The sequence below is a fragment of the Phaseolus vulgaris genome, chromosome 1, assembly GCF_000499845.2.
Source record: "Phaseolus vulgaris cultivar G19833 chromosome 1, P. vulgaris v2.0, whole genome shotgun sequence".
NCBI classification, from domain to species: Eukaryota; Viridiplantae; Streptophyta; class Magnoliopsida; order Fabales; family Fabaceae; genus Phaseolus; species Phaseolus vulgaris.
In genome coordinates, this window is record NC_023759.2 from 13,722,743 (window position 1) to 13,742,733 (window position 19,991).

Sequence of the window (19,991 nt, forward strand, 5' to 3'; positions counted from 1 at the left end):
TCTTAATTGGACTATAACTAATATGGGCCCAACTTAACTCAACTAAATGTGGGTCAGCCTGGAATAAAATGAACGTGGGTCAGCCTGGAATAAAATGAACGTGATCCACTCCAACTTGACTAAATGTGTACATGCCCTAACTTGGTTCAACCTAAATTTGGACTGACCCGACTCAACCTAAGCCCAAGCAAACTTAGCTGGTCCTAGACCTTGGTCTAATCGACTCAAACTGAGTCCAAACTAACTCAAGTCGGCAAAGGATGAGGTTGACTTGAAACTGGACTAACTTAGTCCGACCTTACATGAGCCTAACTCGTGCTTAATCTAACATTTTATAACTTTAAATATAACTTTAAATATAGTCTGTTTAACGTAAATTGAGAAGAAAAATTACAAATATAAAATGAAAAATTGTAAAAAAATAATATCAATCAAAATCTACTACAAAATATTATCAATATTGATATTTATAAATTTTTAACAATTAATTGATATCTCAATGATTTTTAAATTGAACACTGATTGACATATTTTATCTAAAATATATATTATATATTAAATTAAAATTATTTTATTAAAAGAAAATATTTAAAAGTTAAATAATTTAAAATATGATTAATTCAAATTTTAATATATTTGAATGTCTTAGTTAAATTTAAGTGTCCATTTTCCTCTAACAGTTTCATGGTACTCTAATTTAATACATTTCACTTCTTTCTCAGATTTTCGTTCTCTAAATATAAATAATAGAGTCCTCATTTGTTGTTACACTCACAAACTCTTTGTTCTCTCTTCGGTTACCTTAGTAACTTCCTCAAACCTGTTCATATATTTTCGAATCTTCCACCGCCATGGCAACCACCGCAGCCTGTCTCTTTCCCCCCGCGTCCTTCAGCGGTGATCCGCCGTCGCCGGTCGGAAAACCGAATTCCTACCGGACCTCAATTATTACTACGCGGCTCACGATGTCGGGGGAGCGTGCTCCTGCGGCGACGGCAGAGGTGAGGCGCGCAGAAGAGAAGAAAGAGAAGGATGAGCGATGCATGAACGGTTGGAAGGAATATTTGGAGCAATCGAAGGAGTTGATCGTACCGGACGGTGGTCCGCCGCGGTGGTTTTCGCCGTTGGAGTGCGCTCCGCGTTTGGATAGCTCTCCTCTTCTGCTCTTTTTGCCGGGTAAGTATTTTTTCTTCTCATCATTTTATTTTCCTTTTTGTTACTCAATTAATTTATCATTTGAATAAATTGATTAATTTAATTAATTAACATTAAATTTATAATTAATTTCTATTGTCATTTTACAATTATTTTCTGTATTTTTTAAATTAAAACTTTCTCTTTTCATTTAATTGTGTTTCATTGAATTAATTATGTAAAACGTAATAATTAAATAATTTATTAATCTTTTATTTTGTACTATCTTTTCCGTTATTTATGTGCTCTGCTCTGATCAGAAATATTATTAACATATTCTTAATTATTTGCGTAAAAAAAACTATTATGGAAGAGTAGTGATAATTTGAAATCCAATCCTCCAAATTGCATTCATCTTATTTTATGTCTATTATTTTATAAAAATATCTCTATCACATAAGTAATCTAACACTCAAAGAAAGTGTGTAATTTAGAAAAAAAAAATTAGGTGTCAAATTATCACTATTCTTCTGAAAAATGCATAAAGCCAAATAATAGTCAGAATGAAAAATGCATAAAAGCCAAATAATACTCAGAATGAAAAATGGCATATACATAAGCAAGCTCAAATAATGTGTGTTTGTTTCCATCCATGCCCTGCATACGGACGGAAAACAATTGAAAGATTAGAGAGAGAAAATTAATATACGAGAATAAATTTTGTTATCGAACCACCCTCAGTATAAAAGAATTGCAAAAAAACTACAATAACTAATTATACTTTAAGTATTACGTAAATAATAATAATTATAATAAATATTTTATTATTATTTACTTTTACATAACGATTAGATTATAAATATAATTCATAAATTTTTAATAATTATATTATTAATATTGTATTAATATATAAAAAATTATGTAAAAATTTAAAAAATAATCTAGCACAATAAAAATTTAAAATAAAATAAAATTTCATAAATGATTTTTTTTTCGCTTTACTTTGGTAATACTGACATCTTTAATTTCTTTTTCATATCATTTTGACTCCTGCTGATAAGAAAAAAATCATTTTGACTCCTTTCTTTGTTTTGTTTTTCTTATCTTTCATTTATCAAACCTTTCAGGTTTTTCTTTCCTTTACTAAAAATAGGAATATAGCCAATCGGATTATGATTACTCTCTATTTTAAGAGCTTATCTTTTGCATTTTTCCATGCGAGAGCGTGACGGCGACAGCGACCGGAAATGTTGTAGTGTAGTAACTCTAAATTTATCCCGCTTAGATTAGTTTCACATAATTCTTTGTTCTCTTATCAAAAGTTTTATTATAATTCAATAATGTATTAACTATTTTTTAAATATCTTAATTAAATAAAATATTTTACTAAAATTATTTTAAATACTCCAAATTAGTAAAATAAAGTTTCTTAATCTTAATTCAATTTAAAAATATAAATATTAAAAAATATTAAGAATGGACTTCCCAAAGTTTATGGTGATTACTTAGACTAGTGGTTGTATCAAGTGATAATTTCTTTCTCATAGATAACTCACTTGATGATATTCAAGTTCAATTAGCAATTATTCATCTTGAGGGACCCTTCAGTGGCATACAACAATAGCAAAGTATTCCAATTTCTCTTTATTATATTGGAAGACTTATAACGCTTTGGTTAGATAAGGATTTGGAGATATTTGTGTTGACCAAATGAGAGTACAACAAATCACCATGATGGATGATTAGCATGACCTTTAATGTCATTATTAACTGTTTAAATCTCTTAGAACCATATACCCTTGGCTGCTTTTTTGAGGGTTTAAAGAAATGCATTCAAATGCTGGTTTGTATGTTCCAACCTACAACAGTACAAAAGGTGTTTCTTTAGACAAGAATGTATGAAGCAATCGATACATCTTCAATTTCCAATTGTACTAGTTATGCTACCAAGAATAAGGGAATTATGGGTCATAAATCGGGGTATATTGACAAGAATACAATATCCAAACTCACAGATATAGTTAAACCTCAATTTCGATCCAAACATTGACTACTACATTTATGAACGAAAGAAGGGCTGAGGGCCTTTGCTACTTATGCAATGAACCTTACATACTAGAACATAGTCTCACACATAAGAAATTCCAGGTGCATGTGCTAGAAATTCAGAAACAGAAGAAGAAGACCAATATTTTATGTCTATAGAATCAATTACACCAACGGATCAGGACCCTCAAATACCAGTTAGTGCTCTCACGGGAATGCCTAATTTCCGGACTATATATAAGAGTGAAAGGTTATTTCAACATACCACTGCATATTTTGTTCGATAGGAAAAGGACACATAATGATGGAATGTTGTTCTTATCTTTTGGTAAGGTGGAAAAAATCCAAATTACAAAATTCAATCCATAATTATTCAAATTTATATTATTTTAATCCATTTAAATAGATTTGTCTCAAATCCAAATCCATATTTTTGGATTTTAAATTTAATTCATTTAATTGGATATGGATTAAATATAGATTGGATACATTTGTGGTTTATCCAAATTGCATTTTGGGTTGGATATTGACTTGACCCGATCCAAGTTGAGCCAAGACAATTTGGACCCAGGTTGAGCAAAGTCAGCCCAAGTCCACGTCGAACTGAGTCGTCCGGGCCCAAGTTGAATCGAGTCAGTACGGGTCAAAGTCGAGTCAAGTCATTTCGGGCCAAAGTCGAGCCAAGTCAACCCTAGGCCAAGTTAAGCTGAGTGACCGATATTGAGTCCACCCGAGTCAGTCGGGGCCAATATCGAGCCGAGTTGACCCATGCATATGTCTAGTCGAGCCGGTCCAGGCCCATGTCGAGCTAAGTCTTTCAGGTTCGATATTGAGTCGAGGGGGCCCGGACCGATATCCAGATGATCGGACCAACACTAATTCGAGCCGAGCAGGCCCAGGCCGATGTCGAGCCAAGCAGGTCCAGGTCGATGTCGAGAAGAGCGGGCCAATGCCGATATTAAGCCGAGCGGGCCCGGACCGACGTCGAACCGAGCATGCCCGTGCCAATGTCGAGCCGAGCGAGCCCATGCCGATGTTGAGCCGAGCGGGCCCGTGCTCATGTCGAGTCGAGAAGTCTCAGGCCCATGTTGAGCCGAGCAGGCCTGGGCCGAATTCGAGCCGAGCAAGCCCGGGCCGATGTCGAATTGTTCGGCTCCAGGCCGATGTCGAGTCGCCAAGGGCAATGTCGAGTTGAGCGGGCCCGTGACGATATCAAGTTGAGCGGGCCCGAGCCCATGTTGAGTCGTTCGGGCCCGGGTTGATGTCGAGACGAGCAGGGTCGGACCGACGTCGAGTCGTTTGGGCCCGGACCGATGTCAAGTCGAGCGGGCCCGAGTTGATGTCCAGCCGAGCGAGCTCGGGCTAATGTTGAGTCGTCCGGGCTCGGACTGATGTTGAGTTGAGCGGGCCCAGGCCGATTTCAAGTCGTTCGGGCTTAGGCCGATGTCGTGTCGAGCGGGCCCGGGCTAATGTCAAGTATTTCGGGCTTTGGCCCGAGCTGATGTCGAGCAAAGCGACCCCGGGTCGATGTCGAGTCGTTTGGGCTCGGGTCGATGTCGAGTCGTTCGATGTTGGGCCGATGTTGAGTCATTCGGGCCCGGGCCGATGTCGAGCCGTCCGGGCACGGGCCGATGTCGAGCCGAGTTGGTCTACATTCAGGTTCAGTCGGCTTAGGCCTAGTTCGAGCCAAGTTAGTTTGTGTCCATATGAAAATGGATTTAATGTAATTGACAAAGTGGATTTAGTCTAATTAACAAAGTGGATTTAATCTAGATTTAATCCACTTTAAATGGATTTAATCTAGATTTAATCCACTTTAAATGGATTTTTTTTAAAATCCAAATAAATTTGATCTAGTTAAAATGGATATGGATTTTAAATCCAATCCATTTATTTGGATTTGGATTGGATCTAGATTGGATTTTGAAAAATCCAATCCATGACCAACCCTATGTTTTGGAGAGGAGTAATAGCGGCAGTAGAAGTCTTGAAGGAGAATGGAGGATGAACCAAAAATGAGTTTGGAAGGAATTGGAAAAGGCGTGTGGATTTAGGTGGTAAGGTCAAGAAAGAGGTTAGATCAACTTTCTTGAATTTCTATGTACACTAGAAAGCATATAGGAAGAATAGAATTTAAGATAATTTTACTTAAAATTCAGAAAACAATATTCATTTATCCAAGTCTAAAAAATATTAGAGGAGGGACTCTTATTTATTGGCTCCAAAGCTCCTAAAAAATGTCTATTGGATGCCTTCAACTTAATTAAGTTTAACCATGGTAAAGATAAAGGCAAGTTAAAATCGTATAGACTTTTAAGGTGCTTTAGAAACCTTTGCCTTAATGTTAAGTGAAGGTTTTTAGAGTATTTTGGGATTATTTTCAACCTATTATAAAAATTGGCTAAAAAAATACAAAGCTCAAAGAAAGACTATTCTACTATTTACAAATTCATACAAGTTAAGCCAAGAGATTTCTTCTATATAGTTTTGTGGTTGATATTCTGCTCTCATTGGAGCAAATCCTTTTAAATTAAAGGTTGACAAGTGACCCTTCTTAGTTATTGGAAATCCTCTTCATTGAGGGGATGACATGTGATGAACCTTCAAGCCTCTTTACCATTCCATGCTTTCTATTTGTACTCTAGTCATTTATTTGTGCACCCTTGAAGACCTAGAGTTGCATTGGGTCCAAGGAGACCCAATTATAACTCTAGTTAGAATCTTTTCTCTTATTTGCACCCTACTCTAATTGGCCCAATACATGACCCATGAAAAATAAACCTAAGTACAAGCCCAAATAATGCCTAATTAAATCCTACACAAAAATTATCAAACTACACTACTCTATACAAATTTACAAGACTTCTAGAAATTGATGCTCTAATCAAAGCTTTATATTCTTCGATCTTCTTAGCCCAAAGTTGTGGTGACTTGATGGTTCTCCATTAGGTGGTTTACTAGAAAGGAATGATTAAAGACATTAAAACTTTCATTTCACATTCTGAAGTCTTAGCGTTCAAAGTATGAAACAACTGCTTGTCCGGGACTATTGCAACCACTACCAATTCTAGAACAAGTGCGACAACACATCACTATGGATTTTATTGAAGGTTTACCCACTTCTTAGGGTAAACAAGTGATTTATGTGGTGATAGACAGGTTGAGTAAGGTTGCATTTCATGGCCTTATCTCATCCTTACACAGCTAAATATGTAACTCAATCTTTCATAGAATTAATGGCTTAACAAGGGGTTCAAATACAACATTCAACTAGCTATCATCCTCAAACATATGGTTAGACTGAAATTGTGAACAATTTTTTGGAAACCTATATAAGTTGAGCGTATGTTGATTCACCTTCAAGATGGAGCAAATGGTTGCCATTGACAGAATGGTGGTACAAAAATACTTATCATAGAACCACTTGTGCCATTCCATATGAGATATTTTTTGGCAAAAATCCTCCAATGTATCTTCCTTACCTTCCAAGAGAATCAAAGATGGAATTGGTGGATCGTAGTTTGGCTAAATGAGAGGAAATGTTGAGCACGACATAAAATGAAGCAAAAGGCAGATAAATGCATAACAAATAGGACCTATGACATAGGAGATTTTGTTTATGTCAAACTTCATTCCTATAGGCAAATCTCTGTAGCATAGAGGGCAAACATGAATATATGTCCTAAATTTTTTGGGCCTTTCAAAATAGTTGACAAAATCGTAGTAGTGGCCTACAAACTAGATCTACCAAGCTCTTCTCGCATCCATGATGTTTTCCACATATCACAACTAAAGAAGCATGTGGGAGCGGCAGTTGTAGCTATTGACTTACCTTCTACAACAAAAAACAAGATGGAAGAAAAAGAACTAAAGGCCATTCTAGATTGTATTATAGTGAAAGTGGAAAAGGATGACAATGACAAAGGTGTTGGTCAAGTAGAAACATCAATTTCAAAAGATGCAATTTAGAAGTTTTACTATGACCTAAAAAAGAAATTTTCTCATTTCAATCCTTGAGGTAGGGGTCACAATGCAGGATGGGTCGTGCTAGACAGCCTGCAACCTACTATGAAAAATGCGGGACATGCTCACTATTTTGGTCTACAAACCTCTTTTAGACTCACCCCGCATAATCCTTTATCCGCACAACCTAAGTATGGGGCAGGATGGGTCAGTCTGCTATCCCGCATAATAATAAAAAAAGTATTTTTTTTGTACCCCTCAAATTTCTTCCTACACCACATCAATTCTAGAAATCGAATTTCAAAAGCCAAAATAGTTGATCTAGATTTCGAAAAAGTTATTTTGGAATATTTTTGTTCTCTTCCATTTCCAAAATTGACTTTTGTGTTAAGGAAATTAAATTCTGAAAACAATGAGGTGCAAGAAGAAATTTAATGGGGTATAGAAAGAAACACCCTAATAAAAAATACAAAATTGTCTCCTCCATCTTTTGTTTTATATATATATATATATTACAAGTACATTAATATTTTTTATTTTTGATAAAATTTTAATTTTCTTATGTGGGCTGGCCCACGGGCCATGCCTTATGCAAGACAGACCAATAGATTCAGCCCATATTACTTAAGCGAGACAGACCAACTCGACCCAAATTTTGCAAGCAAATGCAGGATGGGCCAATATGGGGCGGGCCAACACACATTGTCACCCCTACATTGTGGGAAAAAAAAATTCTTCGAGTGTTTCTTCCCACGCCCCTCCAAGTTCCTCCCTACACCCATAAAAATGTGAATTCACAAAATTAACCCTGGGAGCTTTTAAGAACTCAAGCACAATGTCTATAAATGGTCTTACATGGAATCTGATTGTAAGATTTCTTTTTATTTATTTTCGTGTATGCCCTTTCCTCTTGTTTATTTTTTTTTTCTTCTTCTTGCTCTAGTGTTCCATTTGGGAACCCTAACTCTCTATTCCTAACAATTTTTTTTTTTAAAAACAATTGTTAAACGGGTAGTAAACCTGTGAGTGTATAGATAAGATTCGGTAAGTCGCTTGATAAGATTCGGAAAGTGCAGGGAACTAAATAAAAAGCTAAAAAGTAAATAAGTTTGGGAAATTTAATATATAGTTAATATTATATTTATAATACATTATATTTTATATTTCAACAATTAAGATTTTTTTTTTAATGTGGAAATTTAACAGTTGATATTTACAATATATTAATGATCAGTGATATATGCATGTAATATCAATCATTAATTTTTTTATGAGTTTATTTAAGGTTAGTTTTATATTCTGGCGAATTCGCCAAATAGGAAATAAATACTGTTTAGAGTTTTTTTTTGTGGTGAATTCACTTTGTGTGCGTGAGTGTGAATGCGTGAGAATATATTAAAAAAAAGGAAATAATTTCTCATATGAAAATTAGTCTTACACTGAAAACGTCCTGAGGAAAATTTGTACGTGTATGATTTTGATGGCTAGCTTTCTTTGTTTTTGCGGAGTTCACTGGTTTGACTAGTCACTTTAATTTTGATTAAACACATTTTACTGAACTTCTATTGATGTCGTGCAGTGAACATTCTGCTTCATGAAAAGGAAAGGAGTGTTTTTAGGTTCAGATAGCTAATTTAGAAGGTTTAAAAGTACGAGCATTACATATTACAAATATAATAAAAAAGTATTTATAACATCTTAAAAAATACTCATATACAATATAATATAGAATATTAATAAGTAATAGAAAAATATAAAAAATATTTATATATAATATAATGTAAAAGTATTAGTAAGACCCAAAAAAAATATATTAATATATAGTAATATAATATAAAAATTATAAGACTAAAAAAGTTATAATAAAAAAATATTCGTAAGATCTTAAAACAAAATTCATATATAATATAATATAAATTAAATAATAATATCACACTAAATATATAAAGAGAGAAATGACCTTTGAAGATACATGGACACATTTAATCACTTAGAAAATTGACTCAACTAAATAAACATTTTACTCAGAATGTTGAATGGGAGAAGAGTAGGAGTCTATTTAAATAAGAATTGTTAATAGATCGTGAATGTTACCAGTTGCAATCTCCACCCACATCAATGAATATTAAATTTAAATTCAAACTTAATATGATCAAACATTGTTATTCAAGAATTGTTGTAGCCATGTGAGGAAAAAAATCTGAGTAAAGTGATAATTACTGTAGACATGTGATGTGAGGAAAAAAAGATGTTATGTGAGGAAATAAAAGGATACCTGTTGTATGAATAGAAGTTATCAAAAGTGTGTAAAACTGTTTCATTTAGTGTCCATACAAAATTGTCAACAGGGAAGACAACTTCTTCCAAAATTGTCACGGTGTTACTAACTTTTTTGTTATAAAACTAAGAAGAAAAAAAAAACAAAGTACTTTAACTCATAAACATCCAATTCCATATTTTTTTTTATTTTCCCATTTATATAATTTTCAAAAATGGATTACACCATTTTGTTAAATTTTCCTCTATTGATGTTGTGTAGTGAACATTCTGCTTCATGAAAAGGAAAGGATTGCTTTTAATTAGGTTCGGATAGCTAATTTAGAAGGTTTAAAAGTACGAGCAGTACATATATTAAATATTTTTTTTCAGCTGAAAAATACGAAAATATATATAATATAAAAAGATACCAACAGTAGCATACATATTAAAGTCATAAATAAAAGCTACCAAATAAAAAACTTCAAATTTGTGACCAAACAAGGAACATACTATAGTTATCAACACAAGACATCTGCTTGGTTAAATGTACCATTTTGTCATTTTGTCCTCTTCACAAGCAGAAATGCTTGTATTAAAAAAATTTGTTTGATCCTATCTTTTTTATCCACATATACTTGACAATTACTTTTTATATTAAAATATTCTATTATAATAATGAAAATAAATATAAATAGAATATTATAATAAAATAATAATTTATGAAGTTGTAAGTTGTAATTTAAAAATGAGAGTGTGAAGCTATCAGGTTCCATACCGAATAATAGAATAATTGTCCTTGCCGAATTAAGGGTGTCATAAATTGATTTAATTTAATGCAAACTTTACAATTTGATTTGTAAAGTTAAAATCTAATACATGTTACACAAATTATGATATCAAATTTAAAATTTATAAGCGACCAGTACTCGGACTTCAGTGTCAATCACAGTTATGGTGGGGTCCCGTGGATCCACTGGAAGAATGGGAGGACGGGCCAGTATCTCACGAAGTTCGCGAGTGAGGGTAGCCGAGGAGGGGGCGGCATCAAGACCAAGGGCGTGGAGGCCTCAGACCTCGTTAAATCAAGCAGTAAAGATGGGCTGAAAAAGGTGGTTTCCAAGCGACATTCCAGCTCTCGGTAAGGGAGAAGCCTAGATCACGGAGGGTCACGTCCCAGGGGTGATCTGCATGCATGACATGTAGATAGCTAGGGCACTCCCATGGTGGATGGCCCAGAGATTGGGTGCATGAGTTGACACCCAAGTGGTCATCCCATGGAAGTTGCACTCCGGGCAGGGAGTCTTACGCACTAGATGACCCTCAGAGCGGGTGACGGTGACGCTAAGACACACCTACAGTAAGTCTAGTTATAGTCAGCGAAAAGGGCAGAAACACTAGAGTATATAAAGGGTAACAACCAACATAATAAGGGACGCAATTCTAATGCGAAAAGGACACACAGAGCTCTCAGAGTTTAGAGTTTTTTGGTGTTTCATTGCCCGAAGTTTGACTTGAGCGTCAGAGTGCAAACGACCGCGAGAACACCCTTTGTCTCTTGTTTTTCAGGTGATCCACTAGAAGGAAGCACCGTGGGAGTAGAGAGGTTCTTGGACGCGGAGGTTGTTGTTAGTGCACAAAGACGTTTAGGGCAACCGGTAGGAACAGATTATAGTGTGGCGCAAATTATATCAATGCATTCCATAATAAAATCGTAATTTTTTTTATAAATTATTTAATCTTATTTAAGTCATTATTTTATTGTTAACTATAATATAACTTTTAAATTTCAGAAAATGATGTAATCTATAAAATTCAGTGAGAAAAGTTGAAGTTTTTTTTTCATATATTATTTATATTTTAGAAAGGAAATAATATTTTAAGTTAAAAATATATTAAATTTTTATATAAATCATTATGAAATTATGATGAAGTGGTAAAACACACTTATGATAATCTCTTATTTATGTATCTTTTTATTTATTTTTTCAAAGTGTTTTTAAAACACCGTATGGCATGTTTTTCTTCTGTTCTCATAATCTAGCTACCTTTTTTAAGCATGCTCTTTCTATGAATCATTCTGGTAAGTTATAAAGCTTATAAATTCATGGAAAATATTTAAAAGCTACGTTTTATAAAACTACTTTTAATGGTGGGATTAGGAATGATAAAAATGTACAACATTATAAATATCTTATGGTCTTTGCAAAAAAGTTTCACTGTACAGGTCTCCTATACTAATCGAAATTTTTAAATAACTATGAATAACTTTTCAAGTGGTTATTTCACTATTAAATAATTTTTAATCTTACAAATACAACTCTCAAAATAGATTTGTCTCGATGAACATGTTAGAAATATATTTTTAGAATTTACAATTTTATTCTAAATATGCTTCAAATTGTCTATTGGTTCAAATTAAGACTAAATTGAAACTTTTCTACTTGTTTGAAATATGGAATGCATCGGAAAGTCACGTTTATTTATCTTAACTCGTCCAAGGTTTGATAGCTCTACGTTAAACAACTATATAAATTCATATGACCCAAAGTTATAAATCTCATTCGTAAAAGCAGAACCTCTTCATGTCATGATTCAAGGTTACCAAAAATTGCATTCTAAATTTTACAGGGATTGATGGCGTGGGACTTGGACTTATTTCACAACATCAGAAACTGGGGAGGTTTGTGTTCATTTAATGTTAAGGCCAAATTGCACTCACCAAATTGTTATTTTAGAAATTCACTTTTTAGGTGATGAAATGAATTTGTAGCCAAAAGGTATACTAGTTTTGTTGTTTTTTTTCTTGAATGAAGGATTTTTGATACGTGGTGCTTGCATATCCCAGTAGCAGACCGAACACCATTTCCAGGTACTTTTTTTCTCCTGTACCTAGTTAGACTACTTAATGCTCATATTAAACTCTTTCTCACCAACCATTAATTTATTTTGTTGTTTTACCTCTACTTTCCTAAAATGTTTAGGAGCATGTTTATTGTGTTGAAAAATAGGATCACATATTAGTTTATATGTAATCTTTGAATGATGTATTCCAGAATAATTTATTATTTGGGATATTTCCCTCTTGCAGAGCTTGTGAAACTAGTTGAGAAAACAGTTAGGTCGGAACATCAACGTTCACGAAGCAGGCCCATATATCTTGTTGGAGAATCATTAGGAGCATGCCTTGCACTAGCTGTTGCAGCGCTTAATCCTGATATTGATTTTGTATTAATTTTGGCGAACCCAGGTAACTTTCGAGTTAAATTTTGTTGTTCCAGAAAATTCAGCACCATAAACATGACTCAAAGTAGGAGTTTAACTTGACAGAATTTCCAGTGGCCACTGGGAAGGGAACTACTAATTCCCTGTTATATATGTATACTGATCTGTAAAATTTGGCAATTAATATTCTGACAAATGAAAGCCAAAAATGTGGAATAGTCCACAATGTGAGCGAGTGGACTCAATACCATGTCGATGAAGTGGACCATTAGTGCTAATAGAAAGATGCCATTTAATGAGCTCCTTAGCTAGCTAGAGCTTTGAATGACATGTAATGTACAATATTATTCAAGTTGATTCTCTGTAACTGCATATCAATTAAAGATGGAGAAACTTGATGTCACCTTCCGTACCCAATTTGGCAGCTACTTCGTTCAGCAGGTCAGACTTGCAACTTCTAACGCCATTATTGGAAGCTTTGCCTGATCCACTCTCTCCTGGCCTGCCTAACATTCTCAAATTGACACAAGGTTTGTGTATCTTGCTCTGAAATGAAGGCTATGCTTTTTCCTTTTTCTAACAACTTATTTCTAAAGATCCATAGCATACATCTTTAGGTTCAAATTCCACCTAAAGAGCTCTTTGGTATCTTGAATTACTTTTTTCATGATTATTCAAGCCAAAAGAAACTTGTGTGTTTAGTTCATCTTATTTTATTTAAATGATACCTTACTTTTTGCAGCTGAACTTTTGAAAAATAAGCTATTATTCCCTCTGATGAAAACTCTCGTAAGCTGTTCTGTATATAAGAGATTAAATACTTTAACTAAAAGGGCCACTCTTGAAACTTAAAACACGATACTGGAGTAGGCTTTTATATTACCAAACAGTTGTGTTAGTCTCAGTAGTGAGTAACTGTTGCTTAGTCAATTGATTTTTTCAATTCTTTAAATCATGGACATAATTCCTTTCTTTTAATCCATTAACTTGTCTCCCATTTTTTGTTTCTTTTTCTTATCTTTAACTGAATATTTGTGAACCATAGTTTTTTTAGTTAACTAGAATATTAAATCAGCAGGTACTTTAACTTCTATGTCATGAGGGGCTTATGCTAAATTTTTTGCTTCAAGATCCTTCAACACTGAATAATTTTTAAGAAAAGATCATTTAGCATACAAATATGAAAGGACCTATGTTTTCTTTCTCTTTTACCAAGAAAATCATGTTTTTTCTCTATTAATACCTTCAACATTTCTCGTAATATTAGGTGAATCTTTGAGGATGGTGTTGGATAGTGTGGTCCAAGGGCTTCCCCTACAAACTACAGCTGGAGAGCTAGTGAAGGATTTTACAACTTTCTTATTATCTCTGCCTGTAATGTTCAATTATCACTTCAGTTACAAAAATAGAGACATTTATATTGGAACTACAGCGTGTGACCTTTTGTTTATGCTTTTGAATATGTGAAGCATTTTGTATGAAAAGTAATGATAATGCACCAGGCATTTTCCAGAAGAATAAATTGCAAATTGGACACCGTATTTTCTCTTCTTTCTTGTAACCAAAACTTCATAAAATTGGAATATGCTGAACTTTGAAGTAGACTTGACTGAAGTTTGTATACTTTGGATTCTTGATTTTTAGTTTCAGCTTTACTCTAATTTACTTTCAATATGAAAATGTAATCTTTATTCAACTCTCAGATTCTTGCCGACATATTACCAAAAGAAACACTTCTGTGGAAACTAAAGATGCTTAAGTCAGCTTCTGCTTATGCCCATTCACGCCTTTATTCAATCAAAGCTCAGACTTTGATACTTTGCAGGTTCATTCTCTTTGACATTGTACATCTTATATCTGTTGCAATACTGAATCATAAGTTCTTTGTTAACTCTGCTGGTAGTGAAGTATCTTATAGTTAGACTTCAATGTAAGGCATATGCAAACGGTAGAATCTCTTGATCTATTAACCAGATCCTGATCAATTGCTATGGGTTAACTTGGTCAACAAATAAAAGCTTAAATGGTAAAAGTATTTAAATTTTATCGGAAAACAAAATTATATAATGATGACACTAGTGGAATTTCCCACTCCTGACTGCATTGCATACTTTTCAATTGTATGAAGTGAAACTTACTTTGTCATTTTCCCTTGTAGTGGAAATGATCTGCTACTACCTAGTCAGCGGGAAGGTGAAAGACTACTCAAGTTACTGCCTAAATCTAAATGCGAGCTTCGTAAATTTGATTGCAGTGGCCATTTCCTATTCTTGGTATGGCATTCTCTATTTCAACTTTTTTGAATGGATGCCTGACATTGTGTTTAAATTCAGGCATGCATCATGATCCATTTCTTCTGGTTGGAGAAAAAGATATCAAATATCAATAGGAAGAAAAACCCTAATATGTTGCCTCTATCCACTACTAGCAGGAAGGAAGCATTGACCTGGTAACTATAATCAAGGGAACTTCATACTATCGCCGTGGCAAATATCATGATTATTTATCTGATTTTATACGCCCAACGCCTGATGAGGTGAGAAAAGTAGTAGAATCATACAGGTAAATACAATTGGATTAATTTGATTATATATTGATTAACTGATTGTAGTATATCATGAAACTAGTTATACCATTGACACCTTTCACTTGTAATGCTTGCAGTTTGTATAACCTTGTGGCAACTGTAATGCTCTCAACATTGGAGGATGGGACGGTTGTAAAAGGCCTTGCTGGAATTCCTTCAGAGGGGCCTGTTTTGTTTGTTGGCGACCACATGCTGCTGGGATTAGACTCAGTTCCCCTGTTGTGTAGATTTTTTTCTGAAAGAAACATCCTTGTTAGAGCGATGGCACATCCCTTGTTTTTCATGAGATCTAAGAAAGGAAAATTGCCAGATATATCTTATTTTGACAGTCTCAGAATTATGGGTGCTGTCCCTGTAGGACCAACTAACCTCTTCAAGCTTTTATCTTCCAAGTCTCATGTCCTGTTATATCCTGGAGGAGTACGCGAGGCTTTTCATAGGAAGGTAAATCCAAATGAGCAAACTCTGTCTATTACAAGTGAATTTCATCTGTTAGACTCAAAAAATAAGCTCAGATGGTTTTCTAATAAAGTTAGAAAATAATCTGTTTTTTGGGCCAGATTTAAGTATATATACATGGTTTCCCTCTAATACACACAAGATTTACACTAACAAGTAGTTTCGTTTCGTCCTTCGAAACACAGGGAATAACAATTTAACACCTTAATTCCCTTTTACAAGTCTGTAAACTTATGCATCTTTTATTCATTATAAATGTCAACACTAAAACATATAACTACGTAATCCAAAATTAATATAAAATTAACTACAAAGTAAATTCCTAATCCAGGACTATAACTACCTAAATCAGTTTTTGGCCTATCAATAGCTGCGTGGTAAAGTTTTCCTTTGAGCTTGAGTATCACCTTTCTGCTATAGATAACACCGAAAAAACTCCTCCATTTCAACCATTTTAACTGAATTCTCTAGTTTACATTTTTTTCTATTTTGTCTTTCTATATGATGTTTCCAACAACTTAAACTAGTAACTTGTCGTACGACATGGTCTCCAATTTTTACTTCCTACTAAGCTTATTCCATATTATTTATTTTTAAAGAAAACCCATGTGCTTCCAATTATTACTTTCCCATTATCATTAAAAAATTACTCGAACTAGTTCACTGGAGATGATATTTATTATTTTATTACATTATTGATTTCTTCATCAAATGCTTGACATCCAACTTGCCAATGTTGGCAGTAGCACCGTCTTGTCTACGGCAAATGCAGAGTTAAGGTGGAATACCAACTGTAGATGTACAAGATGTTGGTGTATCTTCTGGTTTTCAAAAAATGTGGCATAAAAAATGAAACCAAGTGCATATTGTATCATTCTCACATCCTTTATCAATTTGGGAACACTTTTTCATGAGAAATAATCGTTATTCTTTAGGCTCACTTTATCTGTCTCTGTATTTATGCTCTGAAATATATTGCTTTTTTTTGAAAGAGTGTCATTATATTTTTTAGACCTACTTACAGTCTCCAGCATTGTAATAATATCAGGGTGAAGAGTACAAGTTATTCTGGCCTGAACAATCCGAGTTTGTAAGAATGGCAGCAAGATTTGGAGCCAGAATTGTCCCTTTTGGTGTAGTTGGAGAAGATGATATTGGTAAAGTAAGTTTTGGTCTTTTTCTGAATCAATCATTTCCCTTATGAAGTTATTGCACTTTTTTTTATCGAAAGCATAATTCTATTAAACTTATAATTTTTACATACTTTTGTCTATGAACTTTAGGGTTTAATTTTGGTTAGCTGTGAGTGAAATGCACATTTTTCACTAACATTGAAGGATTAGGCAATGTTATATTGTAAAAGCACGTGAACTAAAGGACCTATTTCTTGATAAGAAAAAAACTATTATACTTATCATAATTTTAATTATGAATAAACACAATATAATCCTTACACGAGGCACGAATTCATATCATAAATTTTCAATTTGGTTTCTACACATAAATTTATTAAATCAATTTCTACATTTGCAAACAAGTTTAGTTTATGCTGTCATGACTAGTTTTTAACAATTCTATGTTGACAGTTAAAAGTTTAAACATTAAATTAGTTTATATATATATAATTCGGTTACTGTTCTTCATTTAGTCTCTTAGAATAAAAAATGTACATGAATATTCGTCTTTTTTTTTTGTATAGAATAGATTTTAGGAATGTATTATACGAATAGAGGCCAAATTAAAAATGCTTAAAAGTTTAAAGGTACAGGATTGTTAGTATAATGATGTAATGATAATAAAGACTAAATTAAAAATGCTTAAAGGGTTAATAGTCAGCATAGGGTTGCTATATACAATGTTATGATAATAGAGAAAAAGAAATGTTTAACGTGTAGAAATGGATTTAATAAGTTTTACATAAAAGAAGCCAAAACATGTATAAAGATTAGTTAAGTGTTTAAAGTTTTAACTATTGAATTCTCCTAATATTTATAAATTGTGGGCTTTTCATATTTTCTATAGATGTTATAGAGGTTAGTTATAACTCTAAATCCCTATTTTTTTTTCTTAATTAATCTATGAATTTAATTCTCCCAGACCTGGATTTCCATAACAAATTATATCTGGTATTTTCAGGTAGTTTTTGATTATGATGACTTGGTGAAGATTCCTTATTTTAGGTCTGAAATAGAGAGTCTGAAAGATGAGGTTCCACAATTGAGGTATCTTGTGTTTTTTTATTCATACTAAATTATGAAAAATTGTCCTTCTTTATGGTCTGTATAAAGTGCATATTGAAAATGTAGGCGTGGTTTAAGTGGTGAGGTGGCAAATCAACAATTGCATTTGCCTTTGATTTTGCCTAAAGTTCCAGGGAGATTCTACTATTATTTTGGAAAACCATTGGAAACGAAAGGTATGGTAATGCATATATTACAGGTGTGAGAATGTAGATAAAATGATGTTAACTTTGCTTTAATGAGATGAGATATTGTTTGACAGGAAGAGAAAAAGAACTGGAAGACAAGGAGAAATGTCAAGAGTTGTATTTGGAAGTGAAGTCTGAGGTTGAGAGATGTATTACTTACTTGAAGGAAAAAAGAGAAATGGACCCCTACAGAGCTCTAGGGCATCGACTGTTATACCACGCCACTAATGGTTTTAAGTCTGAAATTCCAACTTTTGAAATCTGATTGTTTTACACACAAAAGAAGGTCATTTGTTAGTCATCATAATTGTAAAATTTCTAAAAGGAAATGGGAATGTAAAATATTCATTGATTTTGTAAAGGATTCATCTTTATTTAATCCTTTTAATTTCTTCTCTTAATTACATTTATATGTTTCACGTTTATAAAACTTAATATGGATTTCTGACCAACGAAATATTAATTTATTTATTTTTTGAATCGTAATGAATATAGTTATTTACTTTTTTTATCATTAGAACACCAACACACTTGCATTTATTACCGATTTAATGAGACATACGTGACCTGCATCTCTTTCTTCAAAGCCCCAATATTCATTTGCGAAAAGATTACTAAACTATGGGGTTGGGGTTGTAAAATTGTTTGGATTAACTGGAAAAACATTTGCAAACCTGAACAGGAAGGGGGATTTAGGGTTAGACGGATTGAAAATTTTAATAATGGGAAAATGGAAATGGAAATTGGGGTCCCTGAGAGGGGTTTATGAAATGATATTCTTGAATCGAAATATGGTTCATGGAGAAATTTAACTGTATCAAACATTAACAAAACCAACTCTAGATGGTGGAACGATTGGTTGAAGATGGGCAGGGAAATATCTGGTTTGAGTCTAAGGTAGGGTGGAAACTGGGATCAGGTGATAAAATCAAATTGTGGGAGGATGTTTAGTCAGACAATATTCAGCTAAACAATAAGTTTCCTAGAATGTTTAGTAATTCTATACTTAAAAATAAATCTCTATAATTGGTTTGGAAGGTGGTCCAAGGAAGGATGGGTGTGGGAGTTTAATTGGAGAAGAGAATGGTTCGAATGGGAGAGACCTCAAGTGTCAGAGTTCATGCATAGTATTGCACAACACAACCTGCGTTTAGATAAGGAGGATTGTTGCCTTTCAAATGACCCATAAACCAACACTTATACGATACTCTTTGCTAGAAAAATGTGGTGCAAGGGAAAAAATAGATCCATTCATTACACTTTGGAGTTTGAAAGTCTTACCCTCTGCTCAAGTATTTGCATGGAGAGCTTTACTAAACAAAATTGCAACTAATCATAATTTGGCCAGTAGGTTAGTATAATTGGGGATACACAATGTCTGTTGTTTGGTAGTGAAGAGGAAATGATATCACACCTATTTTTATCTTGTCACATATCATACAAAGTGTGGAACATGTGTTATAAATGACTTGGAATTAGCTCAGTACATCACTATTCGTTGTTGGAACACTTTAATCATTTTTATTGTATTTGCTTTAATAAGGAGGATACTATTTGTGGAAAAGTATGTGGGTAGCCATCATGTAAGGTATTTGGAAGCATAGGAATAAGATTGTGTTCAATCAGGAAAAAGTGGATGTAGAGGAAATTCTATCTTTGGCACATGTACATTCTTGGGCATGGATGAAACATAAGATTCCAAAATTATACTTCTCGTATGTTGTATGTTGACTAGATCCAATGTCCAATACAATGTATTAACATGACAACCAAATAAGTCTTCGGTTGCATCTGGTGATCCTAATTACGTTGTTTCAAGGTTGGTATAGAATGTTATTTGTATATTGCTGTAATCGTTGTTTTTGTGACTGTGTGCACGTCGGTGTGATGTTG

General features: G+C 33.6%; 1 protein-coding gene across 2 annotated transcripts; it reads left to right on the plus strand.

The window, feature by feature from the left end:
* The first annotated feature begins 658 nt into the window (after positions 1-658).
* LOC137813639 (phytyl ester synthase 2, chloroplastic-like) lies at positions 659-18,499 on the plus strand. 2 transcript variants are annotated; one of them, XM_068615997.1, is made up of 14 exons: positions 659-1,176; positions 12,031-12,082; positions 12,216-12,271; positions 12,491-12,649; positions 13,050-13,154; positions 13,892-13,998; positions 14,328-14,449; positions 14,783-14,897; positions 15,056-15,186; positions 15,289-15,655; positions 16,719-16,832; positions 17,807-17,892; positions 17,977-18,086; positions 18,173-18,499. In XM_068615997.1, the coding sequence occupies exons 1-14, from the start codon at positions 852-854 to the stop codon at positions 18,361-18,363; spliced, it is 2,040 nt and encodes a 679-aa protein (XP_068472098.1). In that variant the 5' UTR covers positions 659-851; the 3' UTR covers positions 18,364-18,499. The 2 variants fall into 2 exon arrangements, with proteins under 2 accessions (XP_068472098.1, XP_068472097.1); XM_068615996.1 differs by having other exon boundaries at positions 685-1,176; positions 15,053-15,186.
* Positions 18,500-19,991: the final 1,492 nt, after the last annotated feature.

Excerpts from the sequence above, each read along its gene's own strand:
- LOC137813639 (XM_068615996.1), top strand. The coding sequence starts at position 852 with ATGGCAACCACCGCAGCCTGTCTCTTTCCCCCCGCGTCCTTCAGCGGT. Across the intron at positions 12,272-12,490 it reads AGACCGAACACCATTTCCAG|AGCTTGTGAAACTAGTTGAG; the intron begins GTACTTTTTTTC and ends TCCCTCTTGCAG. Across the intron at positions 12,650-13,049 it reads ATTAATTTTGGCGAACCCAG|CTACTTCGTTCAGCAGGTCA; the intron begins GTAACTTTCGAG and ends CCAATTTGGCAG.